The sequence below is a fragment of the Lycium barbarum genome, chromosome 12 (genome assembly GCF_019175385.1).
Source record: "Lycium barbarum isolate Lr01 chromosome 12, ASM1917538v2, whole genome shotgun sequence".
Lineage (NCBI taxonomy): Eukaryota > Viridiplantae > Streptophyta > Magnoliopsida > Solanales > Solanaceae > Lycium > Lycium barbarum.
Genome location: NC_083348.1, coordinates 65,827,877 through 65,850,128, shown reverse-complemented (window position 1 = coordinate 65,850,128; position 22,252 = coordinate 65,827,877). Strand labels below are relative to the sequence as shown.

At 36.0% G+C, this 22,252-nt stretch overlaps 1 protein-coding gene across 4 annotated transcripts; it reads left to right on the top strand.

The window, feature by feature from the left end:
- The first annotated feature begins 3,214 nt into the window (after positions 1 to 3,214).
- Positions 3,215 to 13,214, top strand: LOC132623719 (fumarate hydratase 2-like). 4 transcript variants are annotated; one of them, XR_009576355.1, is made up of 8 exons: positions 3,215 to 7,571; positions 7,727 to 7,751; positions 8,177 to 8,308; positions 9,131 to 9,199; positions 10,802 to 10,912; positions 11,014 to 11,097; positions 12,053 to 12,173; positions 12,897 to 12,943. XR_009576355.1 is itself a non-coding variant. In XM_060338518.1 (8 exons), exons 1-8 carry the CDS (start codon positions 7,534 to 7,536, stop codon positions 13,075 to 13,077), a joined length of 690 nt encoding a protein of 229 aa, XP_060194501.1. In that variant the 5' UTR covers positions 3,227 to 7,533; the 3' UTR covers positions 13,078 to 13,214. The 4 variants fall into 4 exon arrangements, 2 of the variants coding, with proteins under 2 accessions (XP_060194502.1, XP_060194501.1); XR_009576354.1 differs by having other exon boundaries at positions 3,221 to 7,571; positions 12,072 to 12,173; positions 12,897 to 12,995; XM_060338518.1 differs by having other exon boundaries at positions 3,227 to 7,571; positions 12,124 to 12,173; positions 12,897 to 13,214.
- Positions 13,215 to 22,252: the final 9,038 nt, after the last annotated feature.

The window sequence follows — 22,252 nt, the reverse complement described above, 5'->3', positions numbered from 1 at the left end:
GCTATTATTGTTCTAAGAAAAAGTAACAGATTAATTAGTTCCTTCTTTACTTTAACCCAAGTATAGAAAACAACAAAAAGAAGATAAAAACATGACCGACATTATTTTCGTTAAAACGGAAAGGAAACGAGTGAATAAAAGGGGTCAACATGGGAAAAGGAATGCTGAAAATACATACTTGGCACGCACAAAACTAAAAGAGAAATTGCACATCAGACCATTAAATCACACTAAATTCCATCAAAGAAATAACTACAGTAAAGGCCTGAAGCATACTATAACCATATTCAGACCAACTACTAACAATGACCATATACCAACTAGATACAAATGAAGCAAATAGCATCCAAAGCAAACAAGCAGAGATTAAATAGAACTAGACAGAAAAGGGGAAGAAGGTGTTTACTAAAACTAAACTAAACTATCATACCTAAACATGCTTAAACACATAAACAGGCTAACACTGAAACATATCTAACTAAACATGAATCGAACTTAGCATATAAACATGAGAACACATCTTAACTGCTAAAACTGAAATCAGCTAAATAAAGAAGAGTTGCTCACATACTTAAATAGACCAAACCAAATCATTCTACTTAAAAATGCTTAAAACACCCAAACAGACTATCACAGAAACAGACTCGTCTATCGAACTAAAATAACTTAACTAAACTAACATACTCGAATCATGGAATACAACAACAACAACAGCCCAGTGAAATCCCACATCTTGGGGTCTGGGGAGGGTATAATGTACGCAGACCTTACTCCTACCAAGGTAGGATGGCTGTTTCCGAGAGACCCTCGGCTCAATAGAAGCATAAAAAGGGGGTCAGATAAGGAATAGTGGAATAGTAAACCAAAAATACCACAGGGCAACCAAAGAATGAAAAACAAATAAATAAAGGGGATGGAGAATTACCTGCTTCGGGTGCAGCGAAGTGAGGCTTTGAGTCTCCGATCTACCTCGAAAGACTGCCAAATCAGAGCTTGCGAGGCACGGGTTCACAGCAACAACAGAGCAAACGAAAAACAGGGAAATTCTCTTAGTATTTTTTGACTCGATATGCAGAAATAGAGCTGATGTACTAATATTGCTTAGGGGATTTTTGCCACCGGAAAACCTCTTTTTCAGAATTTTAATTTTCAGGGGATTTTTGCGATTTTAAAACCTGTTGTTCTTCTTTCTAGGGGAATTTTGACTCAAAAAAAAAAAAAACCCTTTCAAATGACTGGAAAACGATTATTTATAGGGGATTGTTAGGGTTTTCGTTTGAGAGGAGCGTGGACAAAGGGAAGTGGAGGCGGCAGAGGCGTGGGTAACAGGGGAGAGAAGAGACAGAGGCGTGCGTGCGGCGATGATGAGAATGAAAGGAACCCTAGTGGTTCCTTTTGTTCAAATAGAATTGGGTCGGGTCAAATGATTTAATGGATTGGGTCGATTTTTCTTTTGGGCTGGGTATTAAAATGAATGGACTGGTAATTATTTTAAGTGATACTGGGCTAGTCCGGAAAATAATGTTGTTGATTGGGCTTTGATTTGGGCCAGATGAATTAAAAATATGGGTTGAGTGAAAGAAACAGTTTGACTTCTAAATTTAAATAAAAGATCCATTTTAATTAACTATATACTAAGTGTGCTATATAAAATATGTAATTATTAGTGCTCAGGTAATAAAATCATATGACGTTGTAATAGCCGTGCAATAATATTTTGAAAACAAATAAACGCTATCATTTAATTGTGCGAAATAAATGCGATGCGTATGCATAAGGTGGTAAAAATGCTGAAACGCAAATTATGATAATACTGCTAATAATATTAATAACAAAATAATAATAATAATAATAATAATAATAATAGAAATAATAATAATGGTAGTAGTGACGGTAGTAAAAGATAATGACAGGATAATGAAATGCCGGTATTAATAAAAGCTAATAATTATAGTAAAAAATGCAAATAATTATTTTTTAAAGTTGCCAAAATATTGGAAGCGAAAAATAGGTATTTCGGAGAAAAGGTTGGACAAAATTGTGTGTCAACAGTGGGCGAACCCTTCCCTTACCTAATTTATTTAAAAGAAAACATATGGAAATTAAGATAATTACTAAAGCAGTCATGATATAATAATACTGAAATAAGGTGCGGAATACAACAAACACCCCAAAGACCTGGTCTGAGCCATAGCACAAGAGCCTAATCATAAAAGCAAGTCTAAGGAATAATAAGTCTTAAAATACATAAATAGAATCTGTCTGTGGAATAAAATAGACAGATAAGCAAGGGAGGGAATTCCGGGTTGCGAATCTGGAAATGCTCACCCCTGGAATCTCTTGGCAATTGGTCTCGGGGTCACCCACAAGGCTGAAACGTGGATCCTGTAACGACCTCTGCACTCAAAGAAAGAGTACAACAAGACTAGTATCAGTACAACACTAGTATTGGTAAGCATCATAGGCCGACAATGATTAGATAACGCATGAAGAAGTGGAAACTAACAAGTAGCACATAGAGCAAAATCAGGTATAGTCACGTATCATATACAAGTAAAATATCAAGGAATCATGAAATCAACCAAGGAAAAACATGAGTCACCAAATGATCAGTGAAAACATATAAGCGGATAAATACAATGCAATAGTCACCGCTGTTGACACCTAATTTTGGCTCGACGTGCTTAAAATTAACGTTTTGGGGGGCCTTAATTCGTTAAAGAGCACGAAATACATTTTTTTACACGTTTTTACATTTTTTCAACAATTTATTGATGATTATCCTTATTTTAGGAATTTTCTCAATTTATTGTCATTTTTCAAGAATCATTATTTTGCACATGTACAGCGTAATACTACAATTTTTTGTGCAATTAATAATTGTTTCTTAATTTTATAGCAATACATTTTCATATCATAGACATTAATGTTTATATTTTATACTTGCGTTATTATTTATACATGAATTAATTAACTATATTTTAGTATAGGCTGACAGTGCAGAAAAAATCAGAGTAATTAATTTTTAAACGCAGAGTAAAATCCGATCAAGTCAAGGTTTCATCACTTTTTTTAAAAAAAGATTAAAGTAAGCATTGAGGAGACAAAAGGGTGCAATCTTCTATTCTTTGGACAAAACAAGAGGTCATTTTGCATTATAAGAAAAGGGAGGGGTATTCATCCAACACATATTTGCACAACACACACAAGCACATATCAGATCTTCTTTTTTCTCTCCCCAAAACCCTAAACATTTTCTTTCCCTCCTCTCATTTTTTTTTCCCACAGCCGCCGCCGCCTCCACGCCGGAGCTCGGAGCTCCGGCGACGCTCCAAAACACCTCCCTTCCCATTTTCCAGCTCATCTCCCCATCTTCATCTTCTTCGCTGCTCCGGCGAGGAGCTTCAAGCTCCGGTGAATTGGAGCAGCCACCACGCCACCAAACCACAAGCCCACTGCCCCATCACATTGCCACCATCATTACAAATCAACAACACCAACGCCAGCTAACTTCACCCCACGAACCCCCACCCCCATTCAAAATATTCTACTCCATTACAGAACCTCCAGCCAAGATACAAAGTTGTTGTGGAAGATAAGTAGATAACCGAAAACTCACGCATTATTAAGTCACACTTCTTGTTTTAAGTACCTTTAAACGTATATATTGGGTTCTTTGTCATATAAAGTTAGTTTTTTTTTTATTCCGTAGATGAGATTAGGTATGTGTCTGTGGTATTGATAATGCCTTTCTTTACAAGAGATTAGTGTCATTATTTTAGGTGAACCCAAAAGGTGATTGCACATATATATATTTTTTGTCATCATTTATATTCTACTGGCAAAAAGCAGCTAGCTCCAATTTCCCCACTAACTTTTTCTCCCTCGTCCCAATACTATCATCTTTGTTTTATTCCTCATGTTGTTTTGTGTCTGTCCCTTTAATGTTCCCAAATTGCCCAGTCCACTCATAATATTCTTGGATTTGATGCAATATCTTCACTATCCATTTGGGTCATTTTTTTTCTGCAAGATAACATTTTCTTGCATAGTATGAGCTTCTCTTCAAGTGTTTGATTAGCCTAATAATGGATATTGAAAGTTTGGGCCAAAATTGTTTGCCATATGGGTGATTAACTTGCTGCCTTGATTCAATATAATGATCAGATGCTACACTTGATAAGAAGTAGACACTACACTTGATGTTGCTTGTTAAGAACACTTGAAGGGGCATAAATGCTATGCTCGGTTGTGAAACAGTCGCTGCATTTTGAATGTTATTTGTCTGATAAAACACTGCTGTATTTTCGGATAATCCGAAGCTACACTGGTTTGAACACGATACTACAGTATTGGCCGATGAAGAAATTTCCGTCGATTTCCAAGGCCTTCCATGTACAAAGACGGGTTTTTATTTTAAGTTTATTCATTATTTCTTTAATTCATCCGATAGTTATTTATTTTCTTACTAACATTTTTATTAAGTCTCACGCAGGTATCCGGAGTTACTTTTTGAAGATGACACTCAAAAGAAGTTCAAATAGCTTCTTAAATTCTCTGTTTATATTTTTTACATTCTTAAATTATACAAGCATAAAATATAGTGAAACTTTACTTTTTAGGGTGCAGGTTGGTGGTATTTATTTATGATCTGCTTAGGTGATTGAAATTTTATGTGTTTTAGACAAATCAATATTAGACATTTATTCTTGTAGCTAATATTCCTATAGTTATCATGTTTTGCTAGAGTTTTAATTCAATAGCTTAGCACACTTAAGTGAATAAATAGGGTGATTTGCCTCAATATTTAGGCTTTATAATATACTTTCATAATTAATTGATTAGGCGTACATACTTAGCTAGTTAAATTAGTTAACTCACTTCGAGTGCAAAATAATTTCATGCCCATTTTTTATACCTTTGTCACATACCCAAGCTTCTAAGTTGCACATAACTTTTTTTTTAATAATTATTATAACACATATGTATAAAATACGTATTGCATGATTATTTATGTGAATATTCATATTATTCTTTAGTCTAAATTCTATTAATTTTTGTAAATAATAAAACCTTTTTACACATCCCTCGTATAGTTAAATTGGTTCAGCCGGGAACCACATTTGTGGATTCTGAAGGATGCCTAACACCTTCCCTTCGGAATAATTTGAACCCTTACCTAGAATCTCACTTATTTTCATAGATCATGTTAAGCTGCATATATTAATAATTTATAGGTACCCTAGTATACCTTAAATGCTAGGTGGCGACTCTGTACTTAATTAATTATTTCAGAGCTCCATAAGTTGTGCTTTGTTTAGCCTTCGGTAAAAATAGGGTGCAACAACCGCTCTCGCTCCACTCTCGTTCTCCGGCAAAGACCTCAGAGTCTCTCTGTCACTCTCAATCTCGGGCAAAGACCTCGGAGTCACTCGATCACTCTCAATCTGCGAACAAAGACCTCGGAGTCACGTGATCACCCTCAACCTCTGACAAAGACCTCGGAGTCACTCGATCACTCTCAATCACCATCAAAACAATATAAGAGCAATATGGGAAGAAAGTCATGCATGATATCAATCTCAACCATATCACCAATAAACAATCAACAAGTACAAGTCACATTACTATCCATGGTGCAATTGTCAATAATACTCTTCCCTTTCATGTGATGAGTGAGCTAGTACGTAATAGAGATACAAATAGGTGATAATTACTGAAAATACACATATGCCGACAAGCCCACATAATAGCTAACAGAACCAATCTAATTGGAATTCACCTCCACTTCATGCCTGAAGGCCTATCATGCTATCCCCGTCATCTTCTACAACTACATATGATTTTCTAATCAGAGTCTAGCTAAAGTAAGACATAACCTACCTCAATACTGAACAGGTACCACGAACCTTCATGCCAAAGCTTTACACTTCTGAAGTGCTTCCGAACGATCGAATTCTAACAAACACAACTTTTTATATTAAAATATTAATCTAGGGTTACTCAATATGAAATAAAAGGATTTGGGTCCGAAAAATCAACCCTAAAGCCCAAATCCCTAACCTGAAGATCCAAAAAGGTAAAAAGGTAATTTATTGCGATATTGCACTCAACAAGATCAAATTGTGGCCTACACGATCATACAAAACCTATTAATACCCATATTGCTATGCTTTAGTTGAAGCTTAAAAATGAACTCAAATTACCAAACCGAAGCCCTAAGGGCAAAATTGGAATATGAAAATAAAATTTGTTTACCCAAAGTCTCTAAATAGTAGGAATCTTGAAAAAGGTTGAAACGCATTCACAAATTGACCTTCAATTTGATAATTTACTTGAACACCCATTTCCATAGAAAACCCAATTCCTAAGATCAAATCATGATTTCTATGATGAAATTCTCACTACTAAAAAATCAGCGTTTAGTGACGGAATATTAGCGACAGACCATATTCTGTCGCTAATTAACGACGGATTAGCTACGGATTTCTCATTTTGTCGCAAGAAAAGCAACTAAAATTTTATCTCATTATATAGTGACGGATTAGCAACGAAAACTGAGTTTCGTTACTAATAATTAGCGCGAAATTTTGGCGCCTTAAATTTCACTACAGATTTAGCAACAGAAGAGGCGTGACAAATTTTATTTTTAATTAGCGACGGATTCAGCAACGAAATATCCGTCGCTAGGCCTTTAATTTTTCTACAAAAAAATATATATTTGCAGCAACGGAATATTTTGTCGCAATATTAATTATTAAAAGAAATGAATGTATTATTTAGCGACGGAATATAAAATCCGTCTCTATTCCGTCGTTAAATGTAAAAAAAAAAAAAGATATCTCCTAGCTAGGGTACACATTATTTCATTTCCAAACACAGCAGCCAGCACAGATAGAGAGATAGACTGCGAAATTGCTAACATAGAGAGAGAGAGCACAACATAGATCAAAATAATGTGAATCTAGGGTTTCTATTGTGTTTTTCTCTTCTTCTACTGCAACTTTTATCTAAAGGAAAGGTATGTTTTGATTTTTCTATGTTTTATGGGCAGTTTCTTTCTTCTTTATCTCCTTCTTTGTATTTTCTGACATTAAATCTATCTGTGTTTTCTTGCTTATTATCTAAAGGGCAGAGTGTCTTTAAGTATTTTTTTGGGCTAAAATCGAAGTTGGGTGTGTTGAAAACTGTTGGGTTTATAATTTATTTGAAGGTTAAGTGTTGGGAATCTCTATTTCGGCCAAAATATGATGAAAATGGAAATTCGACTTTTGTTTGTGCAAAATCTTGTAGGATAATATTATTTGGTGGTTAAAGTTTGTTTTAATTCGTTGCATGTCGAGAAAAAGCTTGAAGAACTCAACATTCTTTATATTCTGTGATTTGAAATCAGTGTTAGTGAACTGGGTTTCTTACTCGATTTTTTTTGTTTCAGTTTGTCATTTTTTTTAACTAATAGGTGAATGATATTTTCTGTTTCAATAAGTTATTTCAGCTTGTTCTTCTCTCTTAGCAGCATTTCTCATTAGCAAAATGTATCGTTTTGTAGCAAATCTTTCTTCCAAAACCAGGTAATAATCACATTTTATAACTTGGATTTTTCTGTTAGAAAAATGTATTCTTTATTACTTTTAAGAAATACCCATTTTCTTGTTTTTCTTTTTTGTGTTAGAAAAATGTAATCTTTATTACTTTTAACAAATACCCATTTTCTTGTTTTGTACAGAGTGGCAAGAACCAACACCCAACAAGTGAGTACTATTTTGCAAGTGTTATAAACTGCTTGTACATATTGTCCGCTTTGGCGCACCTCACGGCTTTAAAACGCGTATATAAGTAAAGGCTTCAGGCCCAGCTTATAAGCACGCACACAATCCCGTGTGCGAGCGATGTGAGAACTTCAAGTTCACAACACACCCCCTCATCGCGAGCATCGTGCTGATAACGTGTTATAAACTGCTTGTACATATTGTCCGCTTTGGCGCACCTCACGGCTTTAAAACGCGTATATAAGTAAAGGCTTCAGGCCCAGCTTATAAGAACGCACACAATCCCGTGTGCGAGCGATGTGGGAACTTCAAGTTCACAACAGCAAGATATATATATATTTTTTTTTTGTATAGATCAAGAAGAGCTGTATTTTGGATTGTCTGTTTATAAATGGTTTTTGTTGCAGATTGGTGGAAGGTTAAATTGGAGTAGAAGTTATGCTGCAAAGGATATTAGATTTGGTGTTGAAGCTCGAGCTGCAATGCTTCAAGGTATTGAAGAACTTGTTGATGCTGTTAAAGTTACTATGGGTCCAAAGGTGAATTTTTTATCAACCCCATTAGTCAATACACTCTGTTTGTTACATAGATTGTTTATATATTTATATGTAAACAATTCAACCCCATTAGTGAATACACACTGTTTGTTACATAGATTGTTCATATATTTATATGTAAACAATGTTTAGTATAACATATTGTGACTTATAGTACTTATTATGTTATGTAGTTTCCAGATATGTAAAGTTCAATTGTTTTGATCCTTGGAGGGAATACTTGGTGCTCAAGTAAAACTCATGCTAAGAATCTAGTTTTGGTGAAATGTTCTTGTTTTTAGCAAATTACAGTCTTCTATTTTCGTACATGTGTACATTAAATGTTGTGTTGATCTGATGGTTTGTTATGAGACTCTGTTGTCTTTCATTTGACTTGGTCATTTATTGGATCTATGCTTCCATTTATACAAAAAAAATGCAACAATATCAGAGACACAAGCTCTTAATTTTCTAAAAATGGAAAACATGAAAGCCGTTATCTAGGCATGTCATTAGACTAGATCAAACAGTAACAAAGTGAAAGTACTCATTGAGGGCATATGCAACCTAAATTGTACAACTGAAAATTATTTGAAGCTGTCGATAAGCTTCGCTCTCTGGTTGGCCAAACTTCCAATGTTCCGTGCCAACTCGTTCCCATGAAGCACAAGTGAAATTAGTTGCCTTGTTTTCTTTTTACTCCTTGTTTATGCTATTGGAGCTTGGAGAACACTGAGGCAGCAACAGTTTCTGTGCTCATTATAAGATAGTTGCTGTTTGTCTTACTAATACCTAACCAATGTCTGTTACTGCTATGTGTGGTAGGTCGTTACAGAAGAGCTTGGACTGAGCATTGAAAATATGGACTTCGAGATGCTGGGTACATGTAAAAAGGTATTTTTGCTGCACCATTTGCCTGTAGTTGGTTCTCCTTTTGTATATTGTTCTCTTTTGAATGTATAAGTGCTTGAGAAAATTGTGCATAATGTGATTTCTGTTTGGCGTTTCTAGTTAATCTACTCATGCATTCGTTTTTCTAGGTGGCTGACTCCAAGGAAATTCATCGTATTCCAACAATTCTGATATGCATTTACATTAAAAAGTAATAAAAATATTTCATTTTACGAAGCTAATGCACTTCATTAGATCCAAATCAATCAACAACTATTAATACATAATTCCAAAGTGTCAAACACAAAAACAAAAACCTAAACAGTTGAATCTTATAACTATTGTCATTTTCTGATAACTAAAACTATTGTCATTTTCTGATAGAATGCTGAAGAGGGAAAAGAGCTTACAACTAAATATAGTGCTCATCAGATTTAAGGGCTTTGTATTTCACTAAAATTAAAGCTACCTTGGTATAAACTCGTGTGTCTTCCTAACTGAGGTTCTTTCACATAAAGTTGGGGAGTGTAGGATAGATAAGATAAATATAGTTATCATCACCTTGTATTGCCTTTAACTCTTAACTCTAAATTAACTTAGATTCATAGGTAATAAAATTAGATAAAAGAACTGCAACTCTTACCAGATCTTTTTTTCAGGCATCATGTAACCATCATCAAATTAAAGGAGAGACTATTAGTTCACTTTTTTTTGGATAAGGAGACAATATTATTTTACATTGTTTTTGTCTTGTTATAAAGATTAAAAAAACTGAACTCAAGAAGATCAGCATCAATGACAACAGAGAAGTCATTCTGACTATATTAGTGGGCTTCACTAATTTTATATCTCATATAATATTGTTTGCATGTAGCATGGGTCATTACAAGTATGGGTTCAAAGCAGATCCTTACTGGATACCAACAGTTCATTAATATCATTCAAAATATACTTTAGTTCCTGTTTGTAGATAGAGATTGAACAAAGTACACAACAAGACTAAATATAAGACCCAATCATGAAGTGCAGAGTACTAGACAACCCAGCTTAAATAGGTCTGGGAGATGAAACTAAAAAAAGAAAGAAATAAGGGGAATATAATTAATGACATTTCAAGTGATGTGTTACCAGAAATGACAGCATTGCCAAGACAAGCAGGCTTTACCTGGAAATTCTTGTGCGCGTATGTAAGCCTGGGGATCCTTCTTAACACCATTAGCATGAACACTGGTTGGTCCGTTTGCAATCTTTTATGTTGGTGAAGAAGTTTCTTGATCACTTTTAGCAGCGCTGACTTCTTTCTCCAGTATGTAAACCAGTTCATTCAGCAAATAGTTCAAGACCACCGAAAGTTGCTTGTTAGCGGCTAACATTTAATTGTCGGTAGTACATTAGTTAGAGAAGAAACTAGCGGCATTGTGACGGTAGCTAGCATTTGTCAGATTGTGACGGCTTGTAAAGCGTTTGTATTATAAGAATGTTGAGGAAGTTGGCAATATTGTGAGGGTATTTTGTTGACTTATGTGCTGCAAGGAATTATCTTCTACAAAAGGGAAGAAATCTTAATATGGTTCTTTCTAGTGATGCCTTATCTGATCTTTTCAGCTTATTGCAAACAGAGCAGCTGAAATTCTTGGCCATAAGCGGGGCGAAAAGCATGTGCACCCAAACGACCATGTGAACAGATCACAATCTTCAAATGACACATTTCCTACTGTGAGTTTCTCCTTCAGATTACTTGTTTGCAAGATATATTGTTATGTTTCTAATTCTCCTTTCAAACTTATGCTAAGTTCTTAGCAATGGTTATTTTGTAGGTGATGCATATTGCTGCTGCTATGGAGATAAATAAAAGATTAGTACCAAACTTAAAACAGTTGCATACTTCACTACACTCGAAGGTTGATTTCTTTTTCACTCACAAAGAATTGGGACGCATGTTTACCTTTTCTTTTAGCAGCTGGTTCCATTGCTGTTTAGCATTTTATGCAGCACTATGTGGTTTTGTAGCATGCAATTGTCAACTGTGCTTGCTTGTTTACCTTGATGACTGATTCTAGTGATTTCTTGTAGGGGCATTATGTATACTGTGTAGTGAGCAGGCCACGTCCTGCTCTTAGTTATATCCATCTACTAGGTTCCTAATGCATAAAAGGGGAAACAACATTCCCTCAAACTTTCATTAATTTACAAATTTATAGGGGCAATAGGGAAAAATGAATTTTGTTGAGTTATGATGAAGAAGAATTAAGAAAAATCAAAATGAACTGTTCTGCTCAGTTTGAACAATAGACTTAGGTCCATTGACAGCTTTTGGTCATTTGCCCAACTACTAATTCTAAAGACTAAAGCAACTCAAACACTGTTGTTACTCAGAACCATTTTACAAAAGCTGTTTTTCAGAATAGCCAAAACCAATTCAAATGCCAAAAGAGTTTGTAAGATGAAAGTCTCTCCTCTCATTCTCATGTATCCTTCTTCACTTGTTCTTTGTAAAAATTTTACTTTCTACTACCATATATGGCTACAGTAACATGTATAAACCACCTGAAAAATGCTGCTTGATATTTTGGAAAATCTTCCAAGAGACCATGAGGATGTAGTTATCTCCCTTTGCAAATGTTAGGCAAATAAAAGTTTTGTGATATATGGAGAATTTCCTATGGTTTATATTATGTGCTTGCCTTTTTTCTTCTTCTTAATCTAACAAACAATGATGTGTCTGTGTTGTAACAAACAAGGATATGGACATATAGTGGTTGTTCACCAACATGTATACTAACGTTCCAACTCAACTTTAAAATGAAAGGTGTTTGTATGGTGAGTGACTCAGTCTGATAATTTCATAACAAATAGCGGCTCTTCCCCATAGCAGAAAATGATTAAGGCAGAAGCTGTTCTTACTGATTGCATCTTCACTTGAGCAACTTGCACAAGGAGGCACAGCAGTTGGAACAGGATTGAACACAAAAAAGGGGTAAGTATTCCCACATTCAGGTTCAGATGTTTGTTATTTTCAGCATACACTCTCATCAGTGGTATCAGGTATCCAATGATAAAATGCATGCCTCCCACCATAAATCATAATAAAGCAAGTACGTAGTACACAATAGAAAAAAGAAGAAAAAAGTAAACTTCACAGAAAATAGTAAAGCTTGTCCATTTTGTATGTGACAATATTGTTTTGGTACACGAAAAATGAGAGATAGATTTCTTTAATATTTAAAACCACAAAGGGTGTATGTCATACAAGTAAAACTTCAGGGATGTTTGTGATTTTCTTGTTAATACATTTAGACTAAATGTACATCAATAACAAAAATATTTTAGATTTAATAATAAATTAATAATTACACTGAGTATTATAAGCATAGTGTATTGTATACAAGCATATGAAGGGACCAACCAGCTTTTCTTTTTGACTTAAGTAAAATTATTCACACTGCAATAGACAAATAAACGCAGAGATGTGTTTTATGTATAAACTCGTACAGTTTGTAGACAGTGTTTAGAGACAGTGTATATGATCATTTATATCCAAGTTGTATGAAACTCTTTTTTGTTGGTCATCATGAGACTTCAATTCCAACGAAAAATGGATAAATATCTGCTCCCTTATCTTTAGAATTCATTTCTCTTTTTATTTGGTAAAATTGAATGGTTAGTATTCTTGATGTTTTAATTTCACTACTTATTACAGGAAAGATATCAAGAAATATTACGGGAAAAATCACAGTCTCAGTCTGATATTGATCAATGTGAAGCATATTACGAAGCTGCTGGGGGAACAAGGAAGAGAAGAATATATGGTCTTGGATCTCAAGCACAAAGTTATCTGCTTTTTGTTGGAAAGAACAAAATTATGCACTAACAATACTTGATGGATGTGTGGGTTCTTTTGGTAGTTGATAGCTTGGTGTTGTCGGTGTTTTGGACTTAACGATTAGGATTTCGCTATCTATTTTGAATCTTTTTTATAAATATTATTTTATGTGAATGTCAGTTATTTTTAAGGGTATTTATTACTTTGTATTTAGTATGTTTCAACAGGTGTATTTAAAATTTAAAAAAATCGGAAGAAAAATATTTGTGACAGATGTGCGACGGATTTTGGTCGTTGCTAGAGGGAAAACAGTAGGCTACAGACTGCGACAAACATTGTATTGTCGCTAAATGCAGGCACAAATAATTCAAATATTTTGCGACGGATTAGCGACAATGGTTTTCGTCACTAATTTACTAAAACGACGAAATGAAATATGAAATTAGTCACGGAATTCATAATAATAGCAACAAAATAATCCGTTGCTATAATGTGGAACGGATCTCATACGTCGCTACTCTGTCGCTATGTTTGCTACGGATTTCATATTTCCGTCGCTAATAGGTTAGCAACGCGCAAAATCGTAACAGACGACATTCCGTCGCTAATCCGTCGCAACACATGTTTAGCAACAGATATATGCTGATTAGCGACGGAATACGTCCGTCACTAAACGCTGTTTTTTTAGTAGTGTCTGTAATAATCGATGGTAGAATGGTAAAAGGGATGTTAGAAACTTACCCCCGTGAAGAAACTTGAAGAACACCCTTGAAATCTCCCAAATCTGAGCTCCTGAGCCCCCAACCTCCCAAAATTAAAATATGAGCAATGAATCACGAAATGGGGTTATATTCTGTCCAGGCCCCAAAACCTTCTTCGCGAACACAAAGGCCCATCGCGGATGCGAAGGGTTGCCCTGAACCAGGTCCATCGGGAACACGACCCCCCTCAAAATTTAGACTTCATGAACACAACCTAGCCCGACAAACGTGAAGAGCAAAAGCAGCAACTGAAATACCAGAAAATGCTGGTGTTTCCCAAGCTTGGAACCGACACCCGAAACCACCCTAGAACCTTTCAAACACAAACCAAATATGCATACTGAGTATGAACTTCTACGAACTCACTCACGCACCCGAAATTCCCAAAAGAGGTCATGTTGACCCAGTCAACCCTCAAACGCGCAAAACAAAGTTTCTAACCAAAGGCCTTAAATACCTCCCTAGTGCCTCGAGAATCGAACCAATTATCCTACCAAGTCATAATCGACCAGATGGACTTCATAGAATCGATGAAAATCCCAAAAAGACAAAAATACCCAAAAGCCAACTATTGGTCAGCACTTTTTCGCTTATTCAACTTGAGGGCTTCTAAACTCCTCAAAACAATCCCAATCACCTCAGGAACCGCGCTACCCATCCCCACTATTCAAAACCACTCTAACAAAGTTGGGAAAAGGGTCAACAGGGGTAAACAAGAAAATATACCTAAAAGACCAAGCGGGTCGTTACTTCAGATACCAATAAAATAATCATTCGTCCTCGAACGAAAAAGAAAGAGTACGCAAAACCGATGAGAAACTAAGAAATCCCTATTTTAATCTCAAGGAAGCCTCTTCAGGCAAGAAGGACACTAATAGTACTGCTAGTTCACCTTATCAATCAAAACAATATTTAACTTAGCTCAAATATCCAAATTTTCCATTCTTTTATACCCGAAATTCCTTTCCCAGTTGATCCTTGAATATACTGACTGTCCCTACCGATATTACCTGATTCTGACTATAACCTTACCAATAAATATATTGGTTGATTCCACAATACCATCACAAACACCACAAGCCTCTTACAATCCATTGCCAAAACTGAACTGCTAGAGTACTCTTATTTTGCTAATCCTTCATTCACACCTTCTAAGTCGTCATCATCACCAAGGTTCCTTAGAAACTCATTAACACATGCCACGAGTCCAAATCTTGACTTCCTCTCGCCAGGAAGGAATCCTTACTGAGCAAATTCTAAGTATTTCCATCACAATCGATCTTATCAAGAGCTTATTACGCTAATTCCAATCTCGTTACTTCAGTATCCGGAAGTTGGAACCACTTAGTCAAAACTCATCATCCAATCCTTCTCAAATTTTCAAATCACCAAACTTTATGCAAATCTACTGATTGCTTTGTCGAGCCAAATCCGTAGAAAACCATCTAATCACGCTAAAGACTTCCTATAACCATTTGTACCTCTTAGATATGTCGCCAATATAGGTGTAAACCATTAGAATTGCCCGAATAGCTGCCATCAACAAAGTAATATCAAATCCCTTTGCCAATCTCTAATAAAGATCGATAACATTGTCGTACCTCCATTCTTAACTGAAAACCTATCAAATCTTCCAAAATGGGCTACCAGATTACCATAAATCTTCTAGTAATATATCCATAAGACACCCGACATTACATGACAATTCTGATCCGGTGTGAGATGCATAATTCTCTGAATATCACTGATAGTTACCTGAAATGATTCTGAATCTTTACAAAAAGAGTAATAATTCTCATATAAGTCTGTGGTGACCGATTTTAATCCTTTATTCGAGATACTCATACTCGTGCTGCCATTTACGACTTCAAAAATTGGAATATCGACCAACTCATCAACTTAGTACCAAGGAACTATATATCATGACTTAAGTATTCCTGTTTCTCTGCTCACACTAGCCACACAAATCTTATAAATCACAACACCTCGAATTCTCCTTCTTGTGCTTTCATTGAACTCTTTCACCACTTTGAAAGCCTCGACGCAAAGCTGCAACCTCGTACTCCCACTCCACAACCATTGAATCTTTGATTAAAATACTTTTTTACTCCTTTAGAAAATCCAAAGTACCAATTCTTGCAATCTATATGCCTTACCATGCACTATCCCAAGTCATTCCTATCTGAAATACTCACCCACATTATCTAGCCAACAACACTTCCACATAATCTACTATCACTGACACAACTCACCTCGAAAATGTCTTTAACCTTCAAAATGAAGAGATTTCAAGATTTCTTCTGACTAACCAACTTTAGACCATTCATTCAACAATGTTATGAAATTATTAACCTTAGTAGAATGCAAGTCACCTTCCTATTAATCTTGTCACATCAGTCATCTGAAATTTGCACCTCATTGTAGTTAATCACAAAACTCTACGGCACTTCGCCATAACACTCCGTCAAATTCCGTAGACTTTCTTCTTCAAGCATACTTAACAATTACACCTCCTACGAAAAATGCAAGATAATGCCACCATAATTCATGCTTGACTCAAGTAATCTCGTTGCTTCGAATCCAAATCCTTTCCTTTTCTAAAGATGTACTTTACTCCTTGCAATTCGAGGTCAACACGTCTTTATCTCAATTCTTCTTTTTTCGTATTCCATTTACAATTGACTCACTGCTATCAACCAAAAATCACCCAAACCTACTTGTGAGATGTATCGAATTATCATAATTCTTGTAGAATATCTAAGCCAATCCACAGAGATAGTAGAGATCCACAACTCGAACAACGAAAATTTTTCCTCGTCTCAGTCGAATCTCAAATTTGAATACTTATCTAAATCAAATGCATCATATGAATAATCCTTCACGAAGCCTTTCCACCTAAAAGTATCGACCAACCTCTGGTTATCCCAACCAAAGTCAATTATTGCCGATGTAATATCCCAAATCACCACTGCACTGGTCCATAATCTATAGAGCGATCCTTACTTACTATTCAGACAATCCTGCAAACATTCTCATACGACTCCAAACATTCTCATAGACCCCTTAACTGAAAAATCCTCCTTCTAACTTGACTTTCAAGCTTACCAACCCGATATTAATACACAAATGTACTATAGCGAATTTCGTTCTCTTGGTTTCAATCGATATTGCTGATCCTTAGTTAACATCTACCATTTTAAATGTCCTTATTAACTGACACCTCAATCAAGGGTCCTTAAATAATGTTTTCCCGAGAAGAACCGCCTCTCTCGTTGTTTTGCCAAATAAGAATTCCCCAAAAAAATCACGCGATTATCCTTTGCATTTCATCAACTCCACAGAGTCACATCACAATAATTATCGAGCCCTAAGCAACAAATACAATGTCCACATCCCTTCACTAACATTAGGTGCAACATTCGATAACTCCTTATGTAATAGATCTTCACACTTGTCTGTTGCTATGGTCATTTCCATAAGTCGATCATTGTTCCTCCAGTAGCTTACAATATAGGCAGCATATCGACCAATCCATATTCCTCTAACATTCACTTTATAAATGGAATACCCTCATCTCATGACAACTTAATGAATTCATTCCACTTATGATACCATAAACCTTGAAAGATGCCATGCCAGTATCACCCATCATCCTTGCACAATCAAATAATTGCCACGTATAACTTAAAGTCAAATAAGCTGTTGGCCCAAATAACCTCTATTATCTCTAACCTCGAAATATCAAGCGGACCTACGAACACACCCTTCAATGAAGAATCACAACTGTTTATTCCCTTGAATTTCACTCGTCATAGATAACATTTCCACCTGACCTAGAATAGATAATCATTTCCTGAAGGAACCCTCAAACCACTAGCTATTACTCCACCACTACAATTCTGTCATAGCGAAACACATTAACTTTTCATAACCTTATACGACATCCATCTTCGCACATTTGGCAACCTTATCCTGACGAGCACGTCAGCTATTGATCGTTCCCTTTATATAGTGCAGATTGATCCATCCAAATTCTCTTCTTTACGCCTCCGTCCCATAGGAAAATAAAGTACTTTTACCATAAAACCTTAAGAAATCTCACTTCCTCATGCATTAATCACATAAATTGCCTTTCACGTCCTTATCCTCACTTCTCTTCATCATTATAACACAGTGTAACACCTCGTGCCGTCGGGCTAAAATTTGACTCGTAAAATGATGATATAATGGAACCAAGATGGGAGGTGCAGAAAGTGTTTTGAAAACTAATCAAGTTTGTTACATCCCGTATCTTAGAACAAACGTTAGACTTGTATCGTTGGAGTTTAGCAGAGAATTCAAAAGTTTCTTTGTTTTGCGAAAATGGTCGACAGGCCTATTTTGAGCACCTGTAACCCCTTGATTCGTTGAGAATTTGAGAAAACATAAAGCATGAAAGTTGTATCCCTTTGAAATATCTTTCCAACGGTATCTTGTGGATATCAGACGGAGCTCTGTGCATAGAGTTATTCCTATTTTATTATCGCTGGTCGGAGTAGAATTTTTAGATTTTTGGTTACGTTTTTAGCCTTTTCCTACTCGAATTGGGACTCCTTATTTAATTATTTTATGAAGTAAAAACATCCCTAATACTATTATAAACCCTAAGAGACTATTTTTTCTCTCTCTAGTTCCATCCCTAAAGAATCTAGACACTCCAATCTTTCAAGAACCGCATGAAAATTATTCTTGCAATCAAGAAAAATCAAGAAACCGTCAAGAGTTTGGTTTGACAATCTAGTTTCATTAGGTTTCCTCCAAGGTAAATCTTTCAATCAAGAGCCTTTGTATTCTAAAAAATTACATCATTTATAAACACTAGAATAAATTCATCTACCCCGGCACCCTATAAAATCAAGAGTCATGAAGAGTTATAACCCTAGTATTTTAAGTAGACTTTTACTCCGGCCAGTCATATTCAATTGGTGGTTTTCGGTAATCTAACCGTTGGATCGAGCTCAAACTTTACCTGAGTATTGATAACATATAAGTATTAAATATGAACGGTTGAGATTTGATTTGGAGGTCTGAAGCAGCGTCCTTTGAGCTACGAACAGTAGCTACGAAAATCGGTATTCCTTCTCAATTGATTCAAGCTAGAGTTTTGGGTGTTCTTCGTCAAAAAAGAAAACTAGTTCATTATATTGAGCATTTATAGGTATGTAGGGCTTCTATCTACGTGTGGGAACATCTTTGTTCTTCCCCACACCATGTTCTTCCATGATTATATAAAGAAAGTTCACCAAAAACTAGGGTTTTAGACACGTTCATGATAACCCTAAGTTCATGTACCATGATTTATCATGTTTGAACTATAAATTTGTTATTGTATTCCTAATCCTCCATTTTGGTTATTGGAAATCCGCCCGTAATCCATAAAAACCCATACTTGGCATTCCATGGGTTCTTGCATGCAAGTTATGAAATACTCCCTCTATTTCAATTTATGTTAACCTATTTCCTTTTTAGTCTGTGCCAAAATGAATGACCACTTTCCTTAATTGCAAAAACATCACTTCATGAAATGATTTATAGCCACACAAATATTCAAGACTTATTTTGAACCACAAGTTTCAAAAGTCTTCACTTTTTCTTAAATGTTGTGCCCAGTCAAATGGTTCACATAAATTGAAATGGAGGGAGTATTATGTTTATTTTCATGGAAATCCTAGATGTCCCCATGTTTTCATGCAAGTTATATTATGTAATTATATTCATGTTATATTATACTTACAATTCATGTTTACAAGTCATGTTTATGAAAACCATGGGCTCATATGCCACCTATATTCATGTTCATATTTTTGGGAGTTGCCCAGATTATCGAGAAGGCTCAGATAGCCTGAAACTATGTTTGCCGCCGTAGGATAAGGATTTCTCCGCCCAGTTAGGACGATTCCTTCATGTTTTCCCCATTGAGGGATTTTGGATCCATTCATGTCTTATACCCCGACAAGGTACAAGATGGCTTAGCTGATCCGGCAAAGATCAGACGCTACGTGTTAACGTGGTGGTTACATGTCGGTTATACTAATGCTCTCCTATATATATTTTTACTCATGTTATATGTGTGTGTATATATATATATGTGTGTGTGTGTATTTACGTTCATGTCAGATACTCATGTTCATGACCAGGTTTCAGTTTCAGCTTTTATCATTGTTATTTCATATGCCATGCTTATTCTTTCAGTTGCTTTACATACCCGTACAATTCAAATGTGCTGACGTCCCATTTCTATTGCCCGGGGCCTGCATTTCACGATGCAGGTACGGATATACAGGATGACAGATCTGCTCATTAGGACTACACTCGTATCGGCTTTTGGTGTGCCACATCTTATTCGGGGTGTTATCTATATTTGACTTTCATGTCATGTTAATTATGCAGTTAAGGTATGCGGGGGGCCTTGTCCCGATGAATAGTTTCGTAGTTAGATTCATGTCAGAGGTTTCATAGACTAGTCAGTATGTCATGTCAGATATTTAGAGTCGTATAACCATCTTTGGCTCAGTAGTTATGATATTCCGCATTCATGATTTATAAAAGTATTTTTTTATTAATATTATAATATCCCATGTTTATCCAGATTTCTTCGTGTTTTAAGTTATATTCCGCTCATGTTCATGCCCATGATGTATCATCAAGCCATGTGGTTCGCTCGATCACATGCAGTCAGGCATCGAGTGTCGTGATACGTCAAAGCCATGCTTCGGGGTGTGACACACATTCATTATCCTCTTGTCAAATCCGACGATCCTTAGGAAGATTACACTTGTTTCCATATAGCGACATATATACTCTGCTACTACTAAACAGTTAATTTTCTATTGATACACTCGTGCCACCTATTATAATAACTTGAAGAAATTGAAACTTTCCCAACCAAACATACCGCGAAGAAACCATTCTTGTTAAGCCATAATTGCAGTTCTGCGACTTTCGAGTAACTAATCTCTGAAGAAATGGAGATCATGCGACCCTCTGTATTACCACTTCTCCTTCCCATACCATACTAAAGAGTCTCAATTACAGCTGAAAACTGAACTTAGTCATACGTCTGTATCAGAATGACACACCTCGTACCATACCACACCCCGTCATATCAACCCCCTCATTTATGAATTCAAGAACGTGTTCTCACCATCAGCAAGGGAATAGAAAGTGAAGTCAGATATTAATCTGGACCAACCAGACGCCAATTTGAATAAAGTAGCACGAAAGGAGTAATAATTATAGAAGTTTCCTAAATGTCTTATAGCCTCTATAAGATGAGTATGGAGCTCTTTGTACCAATCCCTGAGACTCTACTAGACATGCTATTGTACTTGTAAGACTGGATAACCTAGGGCTCTGATACCAACTTTTCATGACCTAACTCGTGAATCGTGAGGGCACTTACACAATCCCACCTGGTGGGCGAACCCTTCCTTTACTTATTTTATTTAACAAAAAACATTTTGAAATTAAGATAATTACTAAAGCAGTCTAGATATAATAATACTGAAAAATGGTACGGAATACAACAACACCCCAAAGACCTGGTCTAAGCTAATGCACAAGAGCCACTAATCATAAATGCAAGTATAAGCAACTCTAAGTCTTGAAATGCATAAATAGAATCTGTATGTGGAATCAAATAAACAGATAAGCAAGGGAAGGGATTTCAGGCTACGAATCTGGAAATGCTCACCCTGGAATCTCCAATAGGACTCAAGGTCACCCACTAGGATGAAACGTGGATCCTGTAACAACTTCTACACTCATAGAAAGAGTATAGCCAAAGTAGTATCAGTACAACACTAGTATTGATAAGGATCATAGGCTGACAATGATTAGATAACGTATGAAGAAGTGGAAACTAGCAAGTAGCACATAGAGCAAAATCAGGTATGGTCACGTATCATATACAAGTAAAATGTCAAGAAATCATGAAATCAACCAAGGAAAAGCATGAGTCACCAAATGATAAGTCAAAACATATGAGTGGATGAATTCAAGGCAATAGTCACCTTTCTCGCGCCACTCTCGTTCTCCGATAAAGACCTTGGAGTCTCTCTGTCACTCTCAATCTTCATCAAAGACCTCAGAGTCACTCAATCGCTCTCAATATCCGGCAAAGACCTCAAAGTGATGCGATAAATCTCAATCTCCGACAAATACCTTAGAGTCACTCGATCACTCTCAATATCTGGTAAAGACCTCGGAGTCACTCGATCACTCTAAATATCGAGCAAAGACCTCGAAGTAACTCAATCACTCTCAATCGCCGACATAGACCTTAGAGTCATTCGATCACTCTTAATCTCCGGCTAAGACCTCGGAGTCACTGGATCACGCTCAATCACCATCAGGACAAGGTTTTAGCAATATGGGAAGCAAGCCATGCATGATATCAATCTCAACCATATCACCAATAAACAATCAACAAGT